The sequence below is a fragment of the Symphalangus syndactylus genome, chromosome 23 (genome assembly GCF_028878055.3).
Source record: "Symphalangus syndactylus isolate Jambi chromosome 23, NHGRI_mSymSyn1-v2.1_pri, whole genome shotgun sequence".
NCBI lineage: Eukaryota > Metazoa > Chordata > Mammalia > Primates > Hylobatidae > Symphalangus > Symphalangus syndactylus.
This window is the reverse complement of record NC_072445.2, coordinates 17,247,958-17,267,370: the sequence shown is the minus strand read 5'-3', so window position 1 is coordinate 17,267,370 and position 19,413 is coordinate 17,247,958. Positions and strand designations below refer to the sequence as shown.

Sequence of the window (19,413 nt, the reverse complement as noted above, 5' to 3'; positions counted from 1 at the left end):
AACATGATGAAACCCCCATCTCTACTAAAAATACAAAAATTAGCTGGGCATGGTGGCGGGTGCCTGTAATCCCAGCTACTTGGGAGGCTGAGACAGGAGAATCGCTTGAATCCGGGAGGCAGAAGGGGCAGTGAGCCGAGATCGTGCCACTGCACTCCAGCCTGGGCAACAGAGCCAGACTCCATCTCAAAAAAAAGAGGAGGCAACAGAGAAGCAGGAGGGTGACGGGACCTAGCCGGGAGCACAGGAGGCTGGATGCAGGGCAGGGGGTGGGCCTGGAGAAGCTGGGAGGGATGGCATGTGGGAGACTGAAGTGGGCTGGGGCAGTGCGGTGGGGACGGGGTAGAAGCAGGGAAGGGACTGAGACCAGCAGCTCAGAAGACTCATTCTAGTCCCCGAGCCACCACCGCCTGGGCAAGTCCCTCCTGGGGACTGTCTCCTCAACTCCAAACGGGGGTGATGATGATAATCATGATACACCCTCACAGGGAACCCTGGGTGGGAGGTGAAAATGTTGGGGGGATGGTGCAGGGAGAGATCTGGGAGAGGGGTGGACTAACTTGCGGGTGAGGTAGGGGTGAGGGGTCCTGGGTGGCACCTGGGTTGGCAAGGCCCTGCTGGTGCTGCACCAGGGCGATGCCTGCGATAGCGCTGACCACTGCCGCCCCCATGAGCTGTAGCCGAATGTCCAGCCACTGCATTGTGGCACTGGTGGCAAACCGGCACCTCTGGTTTAGCTCAAGGAGTCGCAGGTTCTCCTCCTCAAACCTAGGGAAGGCCAGAGGGATGTGAGGCCACTCCACTGTTGCCCTGAGCCACCCAGCCTCAGGGCCACAACAGGGAAGGCCCTTATTGAGCAGCTCCTTCTTGGGAGCTGATCTATATACCCACAGGCTCCCTCAGGGCTGCAGATACCAGTGTGCTCTTTCCAAGTGGGGGTCTGCTCTGCCTCCCTATCTCCTTCTTCTGTTGCTTTCCTCCTTCCCCATCCCTTGTCCCCAGGAGGGCTGAACCAACCATACCCTGCATATTCCTCTTCTCGGGGGGTCTCTCTTTTCCTCTCCCCCCAACACCTCATCCCCCTGGGCTCTGGTTCACACACCTGTAGGTGGCCCCTGTGGCCCGGAGCACAGAGAGGCCAGCCAAGGTATCGGCCAGATGGGTATAGAGTGGAGACAGGGTGAGGCTGCCCAGGCGCCGCAGCTCCCGTGAGGAGGCCCTGTAGCGGCGCTGCACGTGATAGTAGATGATGCTCAAAGGTGGCAGCAGCAGCAGCAGCCAGGGCAGACCAGAGCCCAGCACGGCCAGGAGCCCCAGCAGGCCTGCTGCGTTGGCCAGGAGGATGTTGAGGATGAAGGGCAGGCTGTCATCCGCACAGGCCACGTCAGAGGAGAAGCGGTTTAGGATCCGGCCCGTGGGTGTGGCATTGAAGAAAGTCACTGGTGCCTGGGAGAAGGACGCTGATTGGGCCAGGGCAGAGTCTGGCAGAAAAGGGGTTGGCGGGCAGCCCTGGGGGAGGTGGGGTGGAGGGGAAGGCCCAAGATAGAGAATAGGGAAGGACTAAAATATCCCCAGAATTTGGGGCAGAGAAAAGAGATTGGCAGAGCTTGAGGAAGAATATCCCAGGGCAGGAAAGACTCTCCCATCCCCAGTGGAGCCCAAGTATTGGGAGGACACTCCACAGGGCTAGGACTGCACTCCCCTACCCCCGAGGTCCCAGCCCCTCACCATAAGGACTCGATGCAGCAGGCGGCGATGCAGAGTGGCAGCTGCTTGAAGGGTACCTGCCGCAAAGAGCACTGCCCGGAGAAGGGTGCAGAGGGAGTTGACACCAGCAATGGTCGCATATACGGTGAGGTAGAAACGGATGTCTGAGGAGCCATTGGGGGCAGCTTTGGGCAGTGGGAACACTGGGGTGCTGGGTGGTGAGGAAGGGGCTGTGGGTAACCAAAAGTAGAGCCACTCGGGGGTCCTTTCTCCTCCCCCATGCCATCTCTCCCACCCTCCAGAAGCCACAGCATCTGAATACCGGCCACAACCCTCACTCTCTGCCTGGCAACCACTCTGAGAGCACCAGGCCTCCCCCCAGCCCCAGCCACTCACTAGAGGTTTCCAGGGGAAAAAAGGAGCAGCTGCAGAGAGAAGAGCCCCATAGAAGCTGGGCTGGTGGAGGCTTGCGCCTCCCGGGAGCTATTCTCAGCCTTCAGCTGAGAGATCCAGTGGGAGAGCCACCAGTCAGCAGCGTTCCGCGTGGCTGGGTGGGGACAGGAAGGAAAAAGCTGTAAGAGGCTCCTCTCCCTCATTCATTCTATTCCAATGCCCCCTTTCTCCACCCTTGCCTCTGGTTCCTGCCCATCTCCATCCACCTGGCCTGGCCTCCTCACCCTGCCACTACCCCATATCCTCCCTAGTGTGGACTTCTCTCATAGGCCCGTCACCCTTCAGCTCTGGGGAGAACAGGATCTCAGATTTGCAGAATGGGAGCTAACCTAGGGGGCAGAACAGAAGCCAGCTATGGAGCACATGCCTCTGGCCCCTGGGCATCTCTCAGAATTAGGAGTATGGCTTTTGTCCCAGCTGTGACCCATGCTTGGTGAGTCTCTGGGCTTTGTAATGATTAGTGCAAGGTAATGGGCACCTAGACAGCACAGCCGTTATGATGTAAGAGACTCCCAGGCACACTCTCACCTTGCATGAGGAGCAGAGAGAAGAGGATGGCTAAGGCCAAGCCCTGGCCCACGGCCTTCCAGTAAGCTTGGTACACGTACAAGGCCACGGCGCCCTCCTTCTTGCTTTCTTCCTGCAGCAGGCGACCAGATGTGCTCTGCTCCTCCTCCAGCCCCTCCTTTGTTTTCTCTGGGTTCTGTACTGACTGGGCTGTGGCTGTGAGAATCAAGGGTCATGGAAGAATTAAGCTTGCAGGGTGCCAGCTGAAAACTCAGTATTTCAGAGGAGCGGGCAGCCTTTGTAGAAAAAGCTCTACAGTGTGGCAGTGAAAAGCAAGCTCTTTTCTCCCACTGGGGAGCCATACCTGAGTCAGACTCTTGTCCATTCTCAGCCGAGGCTTTGGGGACAGCTTGTACCAGTGGCAGAATCTCAGAGGGAGGTCCTGGAGGGTAGAAGGGGAGATTGGGAGGGGACTGTTCTGAGTCAATACTATGCCTTTCTCAGTGCGTGTGCAGATCCCACCTCTCATCCTCTTAGGCCTCCCTCTCTAACCCACCCTAGCAGGATACCCCTAGACCTCGAGCAGGACTCTTAGGCCTCCCTCTCTAACCCACCCTGCTCTGGATACCCCTAGACCTCGAGCAGGACTCCAGTCCATCCTTGTAAACCTCGATTCTGACCAGCAGAGAGGGACGAATGTCCATCCCCAAGAGGACGGCCAGAGCTACGCCTGCCACTCTGTCCAGGGTTACTTCTCATTACTGCACAGCTTTTTCTCATGCTTCACTCAATTCCTAATATCTGGTTGGAGCTTCATTTCCTCCTGTTTCTCTGCCAGTGAACTTGCAGGTGGTCACATCCCTCAGCATAAAAATCTTCCAGAGTTTAAAAATTTTTGTTTTTACAAAAAGACCATTCTAAACCTGACTCCTTTCTCTTCTCTGAAGATACGAGAATGTTTTCAGAGACCCTGGGCCTTTAAGTTCCCAAGAGCACCCAGTCACAAAGCCTATGAGTCCCGAATACACTGGCATTTCACCAACGTGCTCCTTTTTCCTCCTGTTCTCCCAGTTCCTCACACCAGTTCTGTGAAGGCAGGAGGCAGCAATGACTGGCTCAGGGCACACATGCAGCAGGTGGCAGAGTCCGTACTTCACAATCCCCTGCCAGACCTGGGCAGATACCTCCCTCACACTGGGCTCCTGCCCCCATTACCAGCCCGGATGAGGCGCCCGGCCTCCATCAGCAGCACCGCGTCAGCCCTCTCCAGGTACTCAGTGCGGTGGGTGCAGAGCAGCCGTGTGGTGTGGCTCAGCACACCCAGGATGCATCTGTGCAGCAGGTGGTTGGCCACATCTGCATCCACAGCGGCCAGTGGGTCATCCAGGAGATAGAGTTCCTTTTCCTATGGAGACGTGAGGGTACCGTGGGCACCAGGACCCAAAGGCTCTCCTGGGAAGATCTCAAAGTGGTCAGAGAAGACAGTTGAGAGAAACTCTGGGGGCTACCCCTACACTAGCAGAGAAGGAGGTGAGACCTGAGGGTGGACATCCCTTCAGGCAAGAAAGAACAGCACCCCAGGGCCAGCACTCAGCTTTCCTAGGTCCCAGGCCCTCAGCCCATATAACACTTTTTTTTTTTTTTTTTTTTTTGAGACATGATCTCACTCTGTTGCCCAGGCTGGAGTGCAGTGGAGTGAACACCACTCACTGCAGCCTCAACTTCCCAGGTTCAAGTGATCCTTCCCACCTCAGCCTCCTGAGTAGCTGGGACTACAGGTGCATGCTATCAAGCCCAGCTAAATTTTTTTGGAGACAGAGTTTCATTCTCGTCACCCAGGCTGGAGTGCAATGGTGTGATCTTGGCTCGCTGCAACCTCTGCCTCTCGGGTTCAAGCGATTCTCCTGCCTCAGCCTCCCGAGTAGCTGGAATTACAGGCATGCGCCACTATGCCCAGCTAATTTTTGTATGTTTTTCAGTAGAGATGGGGTTTCACCATGTTGGCCAGGCTGGTCTCCAACTCCTGACCTCAAGTGATCCACCCTCCTCAGCCTCTCAAAGTGCTAGGATTACACCAACTAACTTTTTAAAATTATTTTTTGTAGAGACAGGGTTTTGCCACATTGCCCAGGCTGATCTTGAGCTCCTGGGCTCAAGCAATCCTCCTGCCTTGGCCTCCCAAAGTGCTGGGATTACAGACCTAAGCCACCATGCCCAGCCTACAAATACTTTTTAAAGGCCTTGAACTCTGCCTTAAATCTGCAAAAGGGGATGGGATGGCCAATACCTCAGGAACATGCAAGGGAGGAGGGAAGGAACCAGATGCTAAGGAAAATATTCCTATCCTCCTAACTCAGCTAAGCTCCCAAGGCTCTGGACTCCCCCTACCTCCCTGCCACCGCAACCTCCATCTTTAACTGACCTGGTAGACAGCACGAGCAAGGGCAATCCGGGCACGCTGTCCTCCGCTAAGGGTCACACCCTTCTCCCCCACCTCTGTTTGGTCTCCAGCAGGCAGGATCTGATGGAACAGGTACCCCAGTGGGTCAGGGAGCTCCTATTACCTTCTGGCCCACTTCTTATCCCTTTGCAGCAGATAGTCGGAGTCAAGAGAAGTAGGGAGCTTGAGGAGAGTAGACTTAAATTTGGGGTGAGCTAGTCAGAGGAGACAAGACATAATTCCAATAACATCAAGCATTTATCAAACGCTAACTATGTGCGTAGCACTTTACAGGCATTCTCTCATTCAAGCCCCAATGTAATCTTATGAAGATGGTATCATTTCCTTTTCTCAGGTGCAATCAAAGCTCAGACAGATTAACTAGCTGGCCCACAGCTAGTGAGGGGCAGGACACGAGTTCAGATTCAGATTCTTACCTACTTTGTTACATTTACTACCTGTTTTTTTTTTTTTTTTTTTTGAGACGGAGTCTCGCTCTGTCACCAGGCTGGAGTGCAGTGGCACAATATCAGCTCACTGAAACCTCCGCTTCCTGGGTTCAAGCGATTTTCCTGCCTCAGCCTCTTGAGTAGCTGGGACTACGGGCATGTGCCACCATGCCCAGCTAATTTTTGCATTTTTAGTAGAGACGGGGTTTCACCATGTTGGCCAGGATGGTCTCCATCTCCTGACCTCATGATCTGCCCACCTTGGCCTCCCAAAGTGCTGGGATTATAGGCATGAGCCACCGCGCCTGGCCTACTAACCTGTCTTTTTAACAGGCAAGGTAGTAAGATATCTTGGGCAGATTTGATGTAAAAGCTTTTATAGGTTTTTACTTTTTTGTGTGTGTGAGGCAGAGTCTTGCTCTGTCACCCAGGCTGGAGTGCAGTGGCATGATCTCGGCTCACTGCAACCTCCGCTTCTCAGGTTCATGCGATTCTCCTGCCTCAGCCTCCAGAGTAGCTAGGACTACAGGTGTGAGCCACCACACCCAGCTAATTTTCGTATTATTATTATTTTTTTTGGTAGAGAAGAGATTTTACCGTATTGCCCTGGGTGGTCTCTCTTTTTTTTGAGACAGAGTCTTACTCTGTTGCACAGGCTGGAGTACAATGGCGTGATCTTGGCTCACTGCAACCTCCGCCTCCTGGGTTCAAGCTAGATTCTCCTGCCTCAGCCTCCCGAGTAGGTGGGATTACAGGCGCCCACCAACACACCCAGCTATTTTTTGTATTTTTAGTAGAGATGGGGTTTCACCACGTTGGCCAGGCTGGTCTTGAGCTCCTGACCTCGTGATCTGCCCACCTTGGACTTCCAAAGTGCTGGGATTACAGGCGTGAGCCACCACTGTAAGCCTGGCTGCCCTGGGTGGTCTTGAACTCCTGACCTCAAGCGATCCACCCACCTTGGCCTCCAAAAATGCTAGGATTACAGGCATGAGCCACCACACCTGGCCAATCATTCATTGCTTTCCCAAGTCTGCTAGGTTGAAGGTACTGTTGTAGGCACTAAGGAAAGAGATGAACAACAAAGCTTTTAGCTCAGGGGACTCACCATCTAGTGGATCACAGGTGCTTCCTCTGCGTGAGGAAGGGAATCCCTTTGCTTAGTAGACCATTCCTGAGGCCACAAGAAGGCTTGGAGGTAGTACATTCCTTCTCTAAAAACCTACGAAAGCTGGGCTGGGCACAGTGGCTCACACCTGTAATCCCAGCACTTTGGGAGGCCAAGGCAGGTGGATTACTTGAGCCCAAGAGTTCGAGACCAGCCTGGGCAACATGGTGAAACCCCATCTCTACTAAAAATACAAAAATTAGGCAGGTGTAGCGGCTTACACCTGTAGTCCCAGCTACTCGGGAGGCTGAGGCAGGAGAATCACCGAGAGGCAGAGGTTGCAGTGAGCCGAGATCATTCCACTGCACTCCAGCCCGAGCGACAGAGCAGGACTCTGTCTCACACACACAAAAAAGTAAAAACCTATGAAAGCTTTTACATCAAATCTGCCCAAGATACCTTACTACCTTGCCTGTTAAAAAGACAGGGTAGTAGGCCAGGCGCGGTGGCTCATGCCTGTAATCCCAGCACTTTGGGAGGCCGAGGTGGGCGGATCACAAGGTCAGGAGATGGAGACCATCCTGGCCAACATGGTGAAACCCCGTCTCTACTAGAAATACAAAAATTAGCTGGGTGTGGTGGCACGCAGCTGTAGTCCAAGCTACTCGAGAGGCTGAGGCAGGAGAATCGCTTGAATCCAGGAGGTGGAGGTTTCAGTGAGCTGATGTTGTGCCACTGCACTCCAGCCTGGCAACACAGCGAGACTCCATCTCAAAAACACAAAACAAAACAAAAATTAGCCGGGTGTGGTGGCTCACTACTGTAGTCCTTCCACTTGAGGGGCTGAGGTGGGAGGATCATTTGAGCCCAGGAGGCAGAGGCTGCAGTGAGCCAAGATGGTGCCACTGCATTCCAGCCTGGGGGACAGAAAAAAGACCCTGTCTCAAAAAAAAAAAATTAATTAATTTAAAAAAAGGAATAAAAGAAGAATGACAGCTGGGAACAGGATGCCCCATGGTCAAGGTTAAAGGTGCTCCTTTTCAGGGACATTCCACATTTACCTGGGTAGGGTAGTGGTGGTGACATTTCTGAAGGGGACAGCGGGGTTGGGTGGGAAGTCAAGGGAGAAATCTGGAATCTCTTCTCCTATAAATGTAGTACTCTGGATTGGGGGCAAGGGGAAATCTAATAGCTTGGCAGGTTTCCCTAGGGTAACCTGCAACCAAATGAAACTTTGACTCTTCCAAGCCTTGACGGTGGGAAGTGGGTATGGAGAAGGGGACAAGGAGCCAGGCTGTGCAGAGCTAAGCCTCACAGGTGGAACCCTCCCTAGCTCCAGAGGCCTTAGGGCTCTTCCCACTGCTGTGCAGAACACACAGTCACCATCCTACTGGGCCCTATCGGAAGGGGCAGCTGGACACTCTGGGAGGACCACAGTCCGATGGCCATTCCTAGATAAGTGATGCCCGAGTAGAAGCAACCCCTTTCCAGAAAAGCAAAGCTCTGGTTTGAGGTGTCAGGGACACTGGAGAAGCAGGCAGCTAAGAGGTTTCAAGGCCAGGCACTCACACTGAGGTCATCATTGAGGGCGCAGGCTTCTAGCACCTCCTTGTACAGCTGTGCATCAAATGTCTTCCCAAAGAGGATATTGTCTCGGATGGTGGCAAACTGGATCCAAGGTTCCTGGGTGGCCAGGCCAAAGCCCTTGGACAGCCCCCGCACAGCCAAATGCCCACGCAGCCTGCAGAGAGCCAGGCCAGCAATATGAGGACCAGCTCTCCTCTGGGTCCCTCCATGCCCAGCCCTTGACTCCTAGAAGCCTCTCCAGGCTGCTGTCTTCTACACAGGGTCCCCCTTCATGTCACATGACTGAGCTGGCAGCTCCTGAGGTCAAGGGATCCTAACGAAGCCCATTCTGGTTGAAGAAGGGAAGAAATAACTCTTTGGCTATGGCCAAGCAGCTGTTGTATTTACATCTGTTCAGGAGCTCAGTGGAGAGTATGGGCACCACATTGTACTTGTTCCCATCTGAAAACAAGGTCCTCCTCAAACCTGTGCTCCTCTCTGGATCCCTTCCCTGCACAGCCACATTTCTGAAAGAATAGGTGAGACTGGATGTTTCCATTCCTTTGCTATTATAGCATTTAAAATACTCTGGTGTAATGATTACAATGATTCGCTTTCTTGCCCACCTCCTTCTTTCCAGATTGAAAACTCTCCCAATAAAGGGACAATGCGTTGCTCTTCTTAGTACCCTTGACCCCCAAAAGGTGTCCAACACATAACAGGGGCTCAGTGTTTGCTAAAGGACAAAGTAAGGACAGGGTTGCATAGGAGGTTGGTTACCTGTGGAGCTCTCCAGCGATGGCAGCCAGCAGGGAGCTCTTCCCACAGCCGACCTTCCCCACGATGCCCACCAGCATACCCTGCAAGGAAGCCACACAAGCATCTGCTATTGGTAGGGGACAGGACAGAGGTGGCAGTGGTCTCCCTCTTGACACTCTGGGCTGCCAATCCTCCCACTGAGGCTTCTCTTCTTTCTTTAGTGTGTAGGGAAAGAATTCTCCACTTCACAGGCTGATCTGTTGGCTCTAGAAAAGTAGGGTGTTTTTTCTCCACTCAGAGTGGCTGTCAGTTTCACTGTCTATGTGAAGGGCCTCTGAAGGGGAGCAGCATGCCAGAGAGAATGGGAGGAAACCACTCGAGAACTTCTAAGGTAAACTCTGAGACAGGCACCCCAGAATGGGAGAGGGAAGGGTAGAATTCCAGGCTTTAGGGCCTGGATGATGGGTTGGCTAAGTCGACCTGTGGCTAGACTTCCCATATCTCAGGGGAAAAAGCAGTGCTTTGCATAGATCCCTATTTCTGTGGCTTATAGTTGCAATTTTTCTGTTTACCTTTTTTTTTTTTTTTTTTGGTCATATGTTCATGGAGCTATCTCCCTGCTCAAAAAAATAAAAAATAAAAGTCCTAGTTCCTTCTCTAGAAGGGACTGGGTTCTCAGAAGCTCTATCTGCCTGTGATGCCCCAACTCTGCCAGCCAGGGTTGACCCAGCTACAAGTGGGCACCACTTCTGAGACCTTTCCATGGGAATTTGGGATCAGGTCCCAGAGGCAGTTTCTCCTTGTTGGTTGTAACTTGTAAACTCGAGCATTCTTTGTAGTCACATCTTCTGCTCAATGGAGGGTGTGTCCACAGAGAGAAGAGAACCAGGCAAATACAGGGAGAGAGGCACACAGAAGCAGAGAGCTCTGCGAGTTGAGGCCTGGTTCTGGGCTGTTTCTAAGATCCAGCTGCGTTCCTGCCTTTGGATTCTGCAATGTATCTCTATATCCTTATCATACATTCTTGTTTGCTTAAGCTAGCTCCAGTGCGTTTCTGTAACTTATATCCAAAAAAAGCCCCAACTAACACGTTAGCAAAATTCCTTTGTACAAATCCAGCCTTGTCTTGCCTGAACTAAGAGGAAAAACAAAACATACAGCCCAAGCCAGAAACGTGAGCCAAATGTGGTGGAGGCAATTCAGCCACCACCAGAGAATGCCGGGTTGAGCTGTGGGGCACAGGGTTGGACAAAGGTCAGGAGAGAGTGAAAACTCAGGACAGGAGGTGAACAGGAGTTGGCTTATGGCCAGGAATGCCCCATTTTAAGTTCTTTGTATGCTGTAGCATGAGTCACAGGGTGTGATTGCTTTTCACCAGCCTAAACAGAGGATCCCCATTTGCAAAATATTTCTTGGAAGCACTTGCTGGGCCTCTCCCCCAGATCCCCAATCTGGGAGAGATGCTACATAGCCCCAGGACCTGTTCTGAATGCTGCAGCTTCTGAGGGACATGGAGAGACAAGCACACCCATTGGTCTGGACTGGATGCATACAAGCTGCCTAAAGACCAGAGAGAGGTGCAACTATTCTGAGATTCAGATGTGAGGTGTCATCTCCTCATGGATTAGAACCTGCTCACCAAATGCCTATCCCTCCTGCAGCAATTAGAGCTGCAGAGCCATCAGCTATGATTGGCTCGGTCACTGCTTCTCTGACATGAGTTCCCATCTCTCTCGTTAGTCTGAGGACTCTCCCAGGGTGTCTGTCCAACAAACCTTTTTCACTTCGAGATGACTGATGAAGGTCTCCTGGCTGGTTCCAACTGGGTCCCAGGAGAACAAGGCTCCATGCAGCTCCAATACTGTAGATGGCTCTGCGGGGGGATCTGAACAGAGAAGCCACCTGATTTGGGCTCCTAATCTACCACAATCTGCTTGGGGAGGGTAAATCATGTAATTGACTTGCCGGCCCCGTATCTACCTGCCCAGAGCTAATTGAGTCTGTTTTGGCTTCCGCTCTCTCTAAGCCCTCTTGGTGACATCTATGCGCAGCACCCAAGTGGCTCCACTTCCCTCCTCATCCTGTGCCAGGTTCTGCCCACTAGCTTCCAATTACCTGGGCTGTAGTAGGCCTGGGGGTTGTGGTTTGGAAGGTCGAGGAAAAGCTGGATCCGGTCCAAGGACACTTTGGCCTCCAGGAGGCCATTGATCACCCAAGGGAAGTTGTTGAGAGGAAGAATGAGCATTCGCACCAGTGCCAGGGCCGTGAACACCTGAGTGGGGTGGGAGCAGGGTGAAGCCCCAGGAGTTATCTAAGGGCCTGTTTCTATGGGAAGCCCTGTGGACAGGTCTGTGGAGGGAAGAACTGGGCAATGACAGAATTGAAGGGCTGGCTGGCCAATCCTGGGATCAGATGTGGCAGAGATGGTCACTTAGAGAATCCTAGAAATTCCAATATTCCTCAAGGGAATCAGGTTGCATTTTTTTTTTTTTTTCTTGACAAGTCTTGCTCTGTCACCTAAGCTGGAGTGCAGTGGCATAATCTTGGCTCACTGCAACTTCCACCTCCAGGGTTCAAGTGATTCTCCTGCCCCAGCCTCCTGAGTAGCTGGGATCACAGGCATGCATCACCACACCTGGTTAATTTTTATATTTTTAGTAGAGACAAGGTTTCACCATGTTGGTCAGGCTGGTCTCGAACTCCTGACCTCAGGTGATCCGCCCACCTTGGCCTCCCAAAGTGCTGAGATTACAGGTGTGAGCCACCGCGCCCGGGCCAAGGTTGCATCTTTTTAACTAGGCAGGCCTAGCTCATTTTGAGTTTTTTAGAATTTCCAAGTAGCAACATCACCTGGCCTTGGCTAGACCCAGGACTGGATCTAGGCCATTAAAACGAGGCCATTAAAACGAGGATAAAGAGACCTAACCCCAAGCCTGGAACTGACTAAAAGTTGGAGTGAAAGGTAGAGGAGAGGAAAGAAAGGAACTCCTTCACAGAGGGGAGGGTTATATATCCAAGGCCCCCACAAAAAGATTCCTTCAGTTTTCCCTTGGTTGAGAGATGACACAGTCAGGGATCCCTCCCTCCTTCTCAGCCAGCACCGAGGGCCCGAGCCTCCGTCTTCACTTCACCAAAGTCTCCTTGATGCTGCTCCCCTTCCCTCCTGGTCCTCACCTTGGTGGCAGTGAGCTGGTGCCCCATGAGGACATAGGTGATGAAGATGACGATGGAGATGACAACCGGTAGGGCAGCCCACAGGTATACACAGGCCGCATCCAGGTATTTGATGACCCGGAGTTGCCCCAGCTCTCGAGCCCGGCAGGCCTCTACTCGGGCTCCCAATGCCCGCTCCCACCCGCAGAACTTGATGACCCGAATGCCACTCAGCAGCTCTGTCACAAGCTAGGGGAAGAAGACAAGGGAGCGGTGTGAAGTTGGGGCACTGCTCATGTGTCTTCTCTGCCAAGCCTTCCCCAGGCTGCTGGCAGAATGTTCAGTACTCTAAGCTCCCAGACACTCTGCACTGCCCTAGTCTTGGTTTTCTTCCTCACCTCAGTACTTTCTGGAAATCCTGCCCTTCAAATCCTTTTCAGCCCTGGGTTGCTTCCCCTCCCAGTCTCTCTTTTACTTCTCCATTTGCTCCAGCTGGGGACAGCTTGGAGTGGGAATTCCCCACCTTCCTAGGAGAAGTGGTGGAAGGTGGAGCCAGGTCACCACAGTGGAGTAAAAGCACTCCTCCCATTAGATGAGAGACAAAGGGCTATCTCCCAAAACCAAAAGATGTGGGCTTCCGGGGCTGGCCTCCCAGTTCCGGCCCCTGGCTGGAGTGGCACGGAAACTATTCCTGTAGAAGTACACAGGCATAAGAGGCCACACCACAGCCCAGGGTCAAACAGGCTAACGGGCCCAGGGAAGATGAGCAAGGGCCAAAACTCGTCTGTAGCTGTCACAGGTAGGGGAAAAGGCCTCATGCCGTAACCATCCATCAACCTCCCTTCCCTCCAGGAGCACTCTGAGCTGTTCCACTAAAGCATCGACAACTATGCTGTATGAACCCCCAGGACTGCCATCCCCTTTGTGAAGGTACCCACAATCACTGCAGAACCCACAGCTGATTCAGCCAAACCCTAAACACCTAGAGTTGGCCCAGGCAGGAAGTGACCTATTCCCTTCCCCTCAGCCTATCCAAAGAGGCAGCTGAGGTTCTCCTAGGTCTCTACATGCAGCCATGGGGTGGTCTGTGCCCTAGATACGGAGGTTGGAGACTTGGGTCCCAGCTCTGGCCCTAAAGACCCGTTTGGTGCCAGGGAGATGACTTCCTACCTCCCAGGGTGGGCACATGTATTCAGAGCTTGCTTTGTGACTGGCACTACACTAAGCATTATCTCATGAGATCCTTACAACAACTCTACAAGGTGAGCTACTATTATTCTCATTTTACAGATGAGGAAGGGGAAGCCCAAATAGGTTAAGTGACTTGTCTGAAGTGATTGAACTAGTAAGTGTAGAGCCAGGATTTGAACCCAGGTCTACCTTTCTCCAGTCTCAGCTCTTAACTTTGAGGTCACTCTCACTCCCTCAGGTAGTGTGCATGGGAAGACCTGGGGCCCTGGGCTGGGTGGGGTCTCCAGATAGCTGAGGGACCCCAAGTACCCCCTCACCTTAACCCGCGCATCCTTGTGCCGTAGCATTTCCTGGTTGCTGGCCATGATGCGGGTGGCAATCACTTTGTTGACAGGTACCAGCAGCAGTGCCAAGATGAGACCACCCACGAAGGCCACGCCTACCTGCTGGTACAGTAGGTAGAGGGTGATGGCCAGCTGCAGGGGCAGGCCCCAGGCTTCATGGAAGCTCCCAGCAAAGTTAAGCAGCCGTTCAGAGTCAGTGCCTAGTAGGTTGAGGGCCTCCCCAGTAGGAGGGCGGCTGGGCCCCAGCTGTAAAACCTTGTGGTACAGGATGTTCAGCACGGCCCCCCGTGCCTGAAGTGTTACCTTATATACCTCATACCCATACTGATTCTGCAGCACAGCACCCAGCACAGCCCCACCAGCTAGCCCCAGAGCATAAAGCAGGCCGTGGCTTAGTGGCTCCTGCCCCTCTTCCAGGAAGCCCACCAGTAGGGAGAGCAACAGGGGCCCTGAGAATCCCAACATGGTCCCCACCAGCTTCAGCAGTCCAAGTGCCAGATAGCACCGTCCAAAGGCCCCATACAAGGCCCTCCACAGCCGTGCCCCCTCCTGCCAGTGTGCCTGGAAGACACGAGCCAGGTAGGTTGGATGCAGTCTGTGGGGGAGGCGGCAAATGTCCTGAGGCTGCCGGAGCTCTCCACAGGCCCCACGGGCCAGTAAGGGTGCCAGCCAGGCATAGGAAAAGCGTGACAGCCAACTCTCCCCATCTTCAGCCACCTCAGGTTCTTGATCCTCGGGCAGGAGGGGCTCCTGAGCCCAGCGTTCTCGTGGTCCCCCAGGAGCTGCCCATCCCAGTGCGTAGGCCAAGAGTGCAGCCAGCTGCAGGATGAGCAGGCATAGGCGGACCACGGGCCCTGGGAGAAGTGGGGGCAGAAGTGTGCCTCTCTGGCAATGCCACAACACAGTCAGCACTAGGGCTGGAGCTGGCAGCAAGGCTACCAGGGCCAAGGCCAAGGGACCCCGGGAGTGGCCATGAGGGGAATGTGCCAACAACCACAGGGCCAGGCTGTGGCTGATCCAGGCCACAGCTGCCACGCACCCTGCCAACACCTCTAGTCCTATGGGTCCTGGGCCTGCCCCTGGTGGCAAAGCAACTGGAAGGAGGTCTAGCAGCGGGAAGACGGAAAGCAGGAAGGAAGCTGCAAGTCGGAGGCGCCATCCAGGACTGCAGGGTAGGATGTAATCTGGACTCCTGGGGACAAGGGGGAAGACAAGGAGGCACATTGTGGCTGACTCAGGACCCAGACATACCCCTCACCTCCAATAATTCACTTACCTAAGGTATCAACTCCCTTCCTGCCTTGCACATCTCATCCCTACTCCACTTTACCTCGGAACCCAGGGTCTTTTCTCCCAGGAAGTCTTCCCAGATGAACCTAACTCATTTTCTGACTAACTGAGCTAACTGGCCACCTGAACCTAACTCATTTTCTAAACTACCCACACCATTTCTGATTCATTTTTTTTTTAAACCACAGACATTAACAATTTTGAGGTAAGATTGTACTTAACATGAAGACTAACTAGGAAAAAAAAAATCCTGGGTACTATGTTTGCTACTTTGGTGATGGGATCATTAGAAGCCCAAACTTCAGCATCATACAATATAACCATGTACAATAACAAGCCCATAAGCCTCATGAGTCTAAAACTAAAAAAAAATCCAGGCCGGGCGCCGTGGCTCACGCCTGTAATCCTAGCGCTTTGGGAGGCTGAGACGGGAGGATCGCCTGAGGTTAGGAGTTCGAGACCAGCCTGGCCAACATGGTGAAACCCCATCTCTACCAAAAACGCAAAAATTAGCCAGGCATGGTGGCAGACACCTGCAATCCCAGCTACTCAGGAGGCTGAGGCAGCAGAATCGCTTGAATCCAGGAGATGGAGGTTGCAGTCAGCTGAGATCATGCCAATGCACTCCAGCTTGGGTGACAGAAGGAGACTCTGTCTCAGGAAAAAAAAAAAAAAAAACAAAGTTTTCATGCAGATAACTGCTAAAGGGTACATATTCATTTTTACAAAAGGATCCACCTAAGAGTACCCTTAAATTCACCTGAAGCACTATTAGATGAATAAAAATCGGACTTACATACAGCTTTTATATTCTAATATGGTAGCCTAAACTTTATAAAGGCTTGGAATATTCTACTCTCTTTCCACTGATTGTAGAAGGTGGTGTGGATTGCTTTTGTGACTCCTTTAGCTGAAGAAAAATATCTCTTTTTGCTTGTGTTTACATCTTCTTGGCATACAAAAAAATATTTTTAATAAACAAAAGGTGATCTGTCTGCATTAAGAATCAAATATAGGGGCTGGTCACAGTGGCTTATGCCTGTAATCCCAGCACTTTGGGAGGCTGAAGCAGGCAGATCACTTGAGATCAGGAGTTTGAGACCAGTCTGGCCAACATGGTAAAACCTCGTCTCTAATAAAAATACAAAAATTAGCAGGGAATGGTGGCACACACCTGTAATCCCAGCTACTTTGGGACACTGAGGCATGAGAATCGCTTGAACCTGGGAGGCGGAGGTTGCAGTAAGCTGAGATCATGCCACTGCACTCCAGCCTGGGTGACAAAGAGAGACTCCATTAAAAAAAAAAAAAAAAAAAAAAAAAAGAATCAAATACAGGAAAACATATCTGCAGCAGTGAGTGTCAGGATGTCTTGAAAGTTCATATAAAAAGAGGACTGAGTTTGTTACCCCCTTTGTTGGCAGGGCTAGGTTACTAAAAATGTTTACTTGTAAACTAAAATGCAGAGTCTTGCTCTGTTGCCAGGCTGGAGTGCAGTGGCGCGATCTCAGCTCGCTGCAACCTCTGCCTCCCAGGTTCAAGCGATTCCCCTGCCTCAGCCTCCTGAGTAGCTGGGGGTTTTCTTAAAAGTCCACCTGATGACAGTTATTTGTAGGGATTTAGATGGGAATAAAAAATCAGCCTTTAAGAATTCTATTTCTGGGCTGGGCATGGTGGCTCAAGCCTGTAATCCCAGCACTTTGGGAGGCCGAGGCAGGTGGATCGCTTGAGGCCAGGAGTTCAAGACCAGCCCACATAACACAGTGAAACTCCATCTCTAGCAAAAATACAAAAATTGGCTGGGCATGGTGGCACACACCTGTAGTCTCAGCTACTCCGGAGGCTGAGGCAGGAGAATCGCTTGAACCCAAGAGGTGGATGTTGCAGTGGGCCGAGATTGCGCCACTGCTCTCCAGCCTGGGTGACAGAGTAAGACCCTGTCTCAAAAAAAAAAAAAAAAAAATTATATTTCTGGCTAGGCATGTTGGCTCACATCTGTAAACCCAGAACTTTAGGAGGCTGAGGCAGAAGGATTGCTTGAGCCCAAGAGTTCAAGACCAGCCTGGACAACAAAGCAAGGCCTTGTCTCTACTAAAAATAATTTTTTCTTTTTGAGACAGAATCTCGCTTTGTCGTCCAGGCTGGAGTGCAGTGGTGCAATCTTGGCTCACTGCAACCTCCGCCTCCTGGGTTCAAGCGATTCAAGATGGGGTTTCACCATGTTGACCAGGCTGGTTTCAAACTCTTGACCTCCAGTGATCCGCCTGTCTCAGCCTCCCAAAGTGCTGGGATTACAGGCGTGAGCCACTGGGCCCGGCCAATCTTTTGTATTTTTAGTAGAGATGGCATTCTGCCACGTCGGCAGGCTGGTCTCGAACTCCTGGCCTCCTACAGTGCTGGCATTACGGGCTTGAGCCACTGCACCTGGCCTATTAAAAATAATTTAAAAAAAAATTAGCCAGGTGTGGTGGCATGCACTTGTGGCCCCAGCAAATTAAAAGGCTGAGGTGGGAGGTTGCTGGAGCCCAGGAGGTTGAGGCTGCAGTGAAGTGTGATTGCACCACTGTACTTCAGCCTGGGCAACAGAGGGAGACCCTGTCTCAAAAAACAAAACAATAGTAACAACACCCCCACCCCGCCACACACACACACACACACACACACACACACAGAAAAAGGAAAAGAAAAAAATATATACATTTCCTAAGATGTGGGGACCCAAGAAAGAACACTGAGCCCTTGGAGGCATAAACTGGCCCCAAGCTGGCCATCAACCAGCCTCATCACCCCTTCAAGTCTCTTTTCCTCTCTGAATCTCACTTTCCTCACCAGCACGGTGAGCAGTGAGTTTCAAATTAAAGCTTTCTGAGGCCCTTTCCTGTCTTAGGTTCTCAATCTCTCTAACCCTTCTCAGCAACACACACAAGGCTGATAAGTGAAGTGAGGCACAATTTCTATTGATCACACGATGGTCTTTCCTGCTTTCTCAGGGGGCGGATGAACCCCTTCCTTGGATAGAAGCTGTGGAACTGCTTGGTCTGGGAGGAATCCTGATTTGTTTCTTGCACAGAGACAAAAGTCCAGAAGGGTTTAATCACCTAGCATAGACAGCCTTCTCAGAAGAGCAGCTATTAAAAACTGGCAGTCTTTTGGGAACTCAGTCTAATGAGAAAGCAAGAAAGACCTCTTGGATAGGGACACTTTCCCCCATCAGACTAGGAACTCCCAAAGGCAGAGACCACACCGTCCTCCTGTCTTCTCGGCAGCCAGAATGAGACTAATTTTAGTCATCTCTAGCCATACAAGAACTAAACACAAAATCAAGTTGAGTTTAGCATCCACACCTTATAGCCCTTAATTGGGGAAGGCTTAATGTTTGATTTTGCTCTTCTTGTCTATCTACTGCTTCCTCTTCAGCTGAGCCTACGTATGCTTTTCTTAATCTGGAAACAGGTTTCATGGGTTGAAGTGGTGAGAAACTGAGCCTACAACTTAAACACATCATCGCTTCTGGCTAAAAACATTGTTCCCCCAATTCTGCCTCCAATTCATGACAGCTGAGTCTGGGTAGCTGAAAATGGACAATTCTGATGATTTCTGACACTCATTGGACCTTTAAAAACATGCCAGGCACTGCATTATATGCTTAAATTCATTCTCTCATTTAAACCTCCCATCAATGAGACTCAGAGAAGGCAGGTACTTGCCCAAGAACAGCCACATTGGTGCTAAGTAGTAATGCTTAGATTTTATTCTACTTCTGCCCTACTCCAGAGACCTCGCTATTCTGGTGACACTGCTGGAAGATATAGGTTGCGGGTGAGATCTGCAGGCACACACGGACAGATGCCTTGCGCCTGTCTCTACCCACCTCGGGGTGCCCAAGTAACAGGCACTGAGCACGGCGAGGAGCGCGTGGGGCAGGGCGCTGAGCACCAGCTGGGTGAAGCAGTGGCCTGTGGTGTCCCCCTCCCACAGCGGGAGCGGCCACGCTGCGCTGCTGCCGCACAGCTGGGCCAGAAGTCGTTCCATGGACGCCTCACCTAAAGGGAAAGTTGAGGGTGAAGGCGGTGCAGGGCAACAGCCGCCTTTGCCTGCACTTCCCAGCCGGGTCTCCCCGCCTCCAGCCCCGCCCTGGAACCGGGACCGCCCGTCGCTTCCGCCCCGAAGCCAGACCCCGCCCATTCTCGCGGTACCAAGGGTAGAAACGGAGGAGGTTTCCCCGGTGGATTTCTGGACGCTGGTCACCCACCTTGCCATCTGTTTTTCCCCTCCCGTTTTTCCGCCCCCAGGCATCCGGAACCTCAAACCTGAAGAAGCTGCTGTGCACCGGATTCGGATATCCTGAGTACTGGTGTATGCAAAAAAAAAGTACTGCCCGGCCTGGGTGCTGGGCCAGCCCCTGCTGGCGCCCCACCTAGAGGCTGGAAGAACTGGCCGGCCCTA

General features: G+C 52.3%; 1 protein-coding gene across 13 annotated transcripts in view; it reads right to left on the bottom strand.

Moving 5' to 3' along the window:
* The window catches only part of ABCC10 (ATP binding cassette subfamily C member 10), a 22,721-nt gene extending 3,308 nt beyond the window's left edge, over nucleotides 1-19,413 (bottom strand). For 5 of the 13 annotated variants that reach the window (XR_010119237.1, XR_010119238.1, XM_055263126.2 and 2 more), the window contains exons 1-15: nucleotides 18,839-19,211; nucleotides 13,651-14,869; nucleotides 12,164-12,391; nucleotides 11,105-11,261; nucleotides 10,765-10,874; nucleotides 9,011-9,090; nucleotides 8,234-8,405; nucleotides 5,090-5,188; nucleotides 3,883-4,072; nucleotides 3,032-3,109; nucleotides 2,689-2,883; nucleotides 2,104-2,254; nucleotides 1,729-1,918; nucleotides 1,103-1,446; nucleotides 599-768 (exon numbers count right to left, since the gene is read on the bottom strand). Coding sequence is in view for 11 of the 13 variants with exons in the window: in XM_055263126.2 (XP_055119101.2) it covers nucleotides 599-768; nucleotides 1,103-1,446; nucleotides 1,729-1,918; nucleotides 2,104-2,254; nucleotides 2,689-2,883; nucleotides 3,032-3,109; nucleotides 3,883-4,072; nucleotides 5,090-5,188; nucleotides 8,234-8,405; nucleotides 9,011-9,090; nucleotides 10,765-10,874; nucleotides 11,105-11,261; nucleotides 12,164-12,391; nucleotides 13,651-14,869; nucleotides 18,839-19,152 (3,697 nt within the window). In the remaining 2 variants the exon portion in view is untranslated. The other 8 variants (XM_063633041.1, XM_063633042.1, XM_063633045.1 and 5 more) reach the window with 7 other exon arrangements.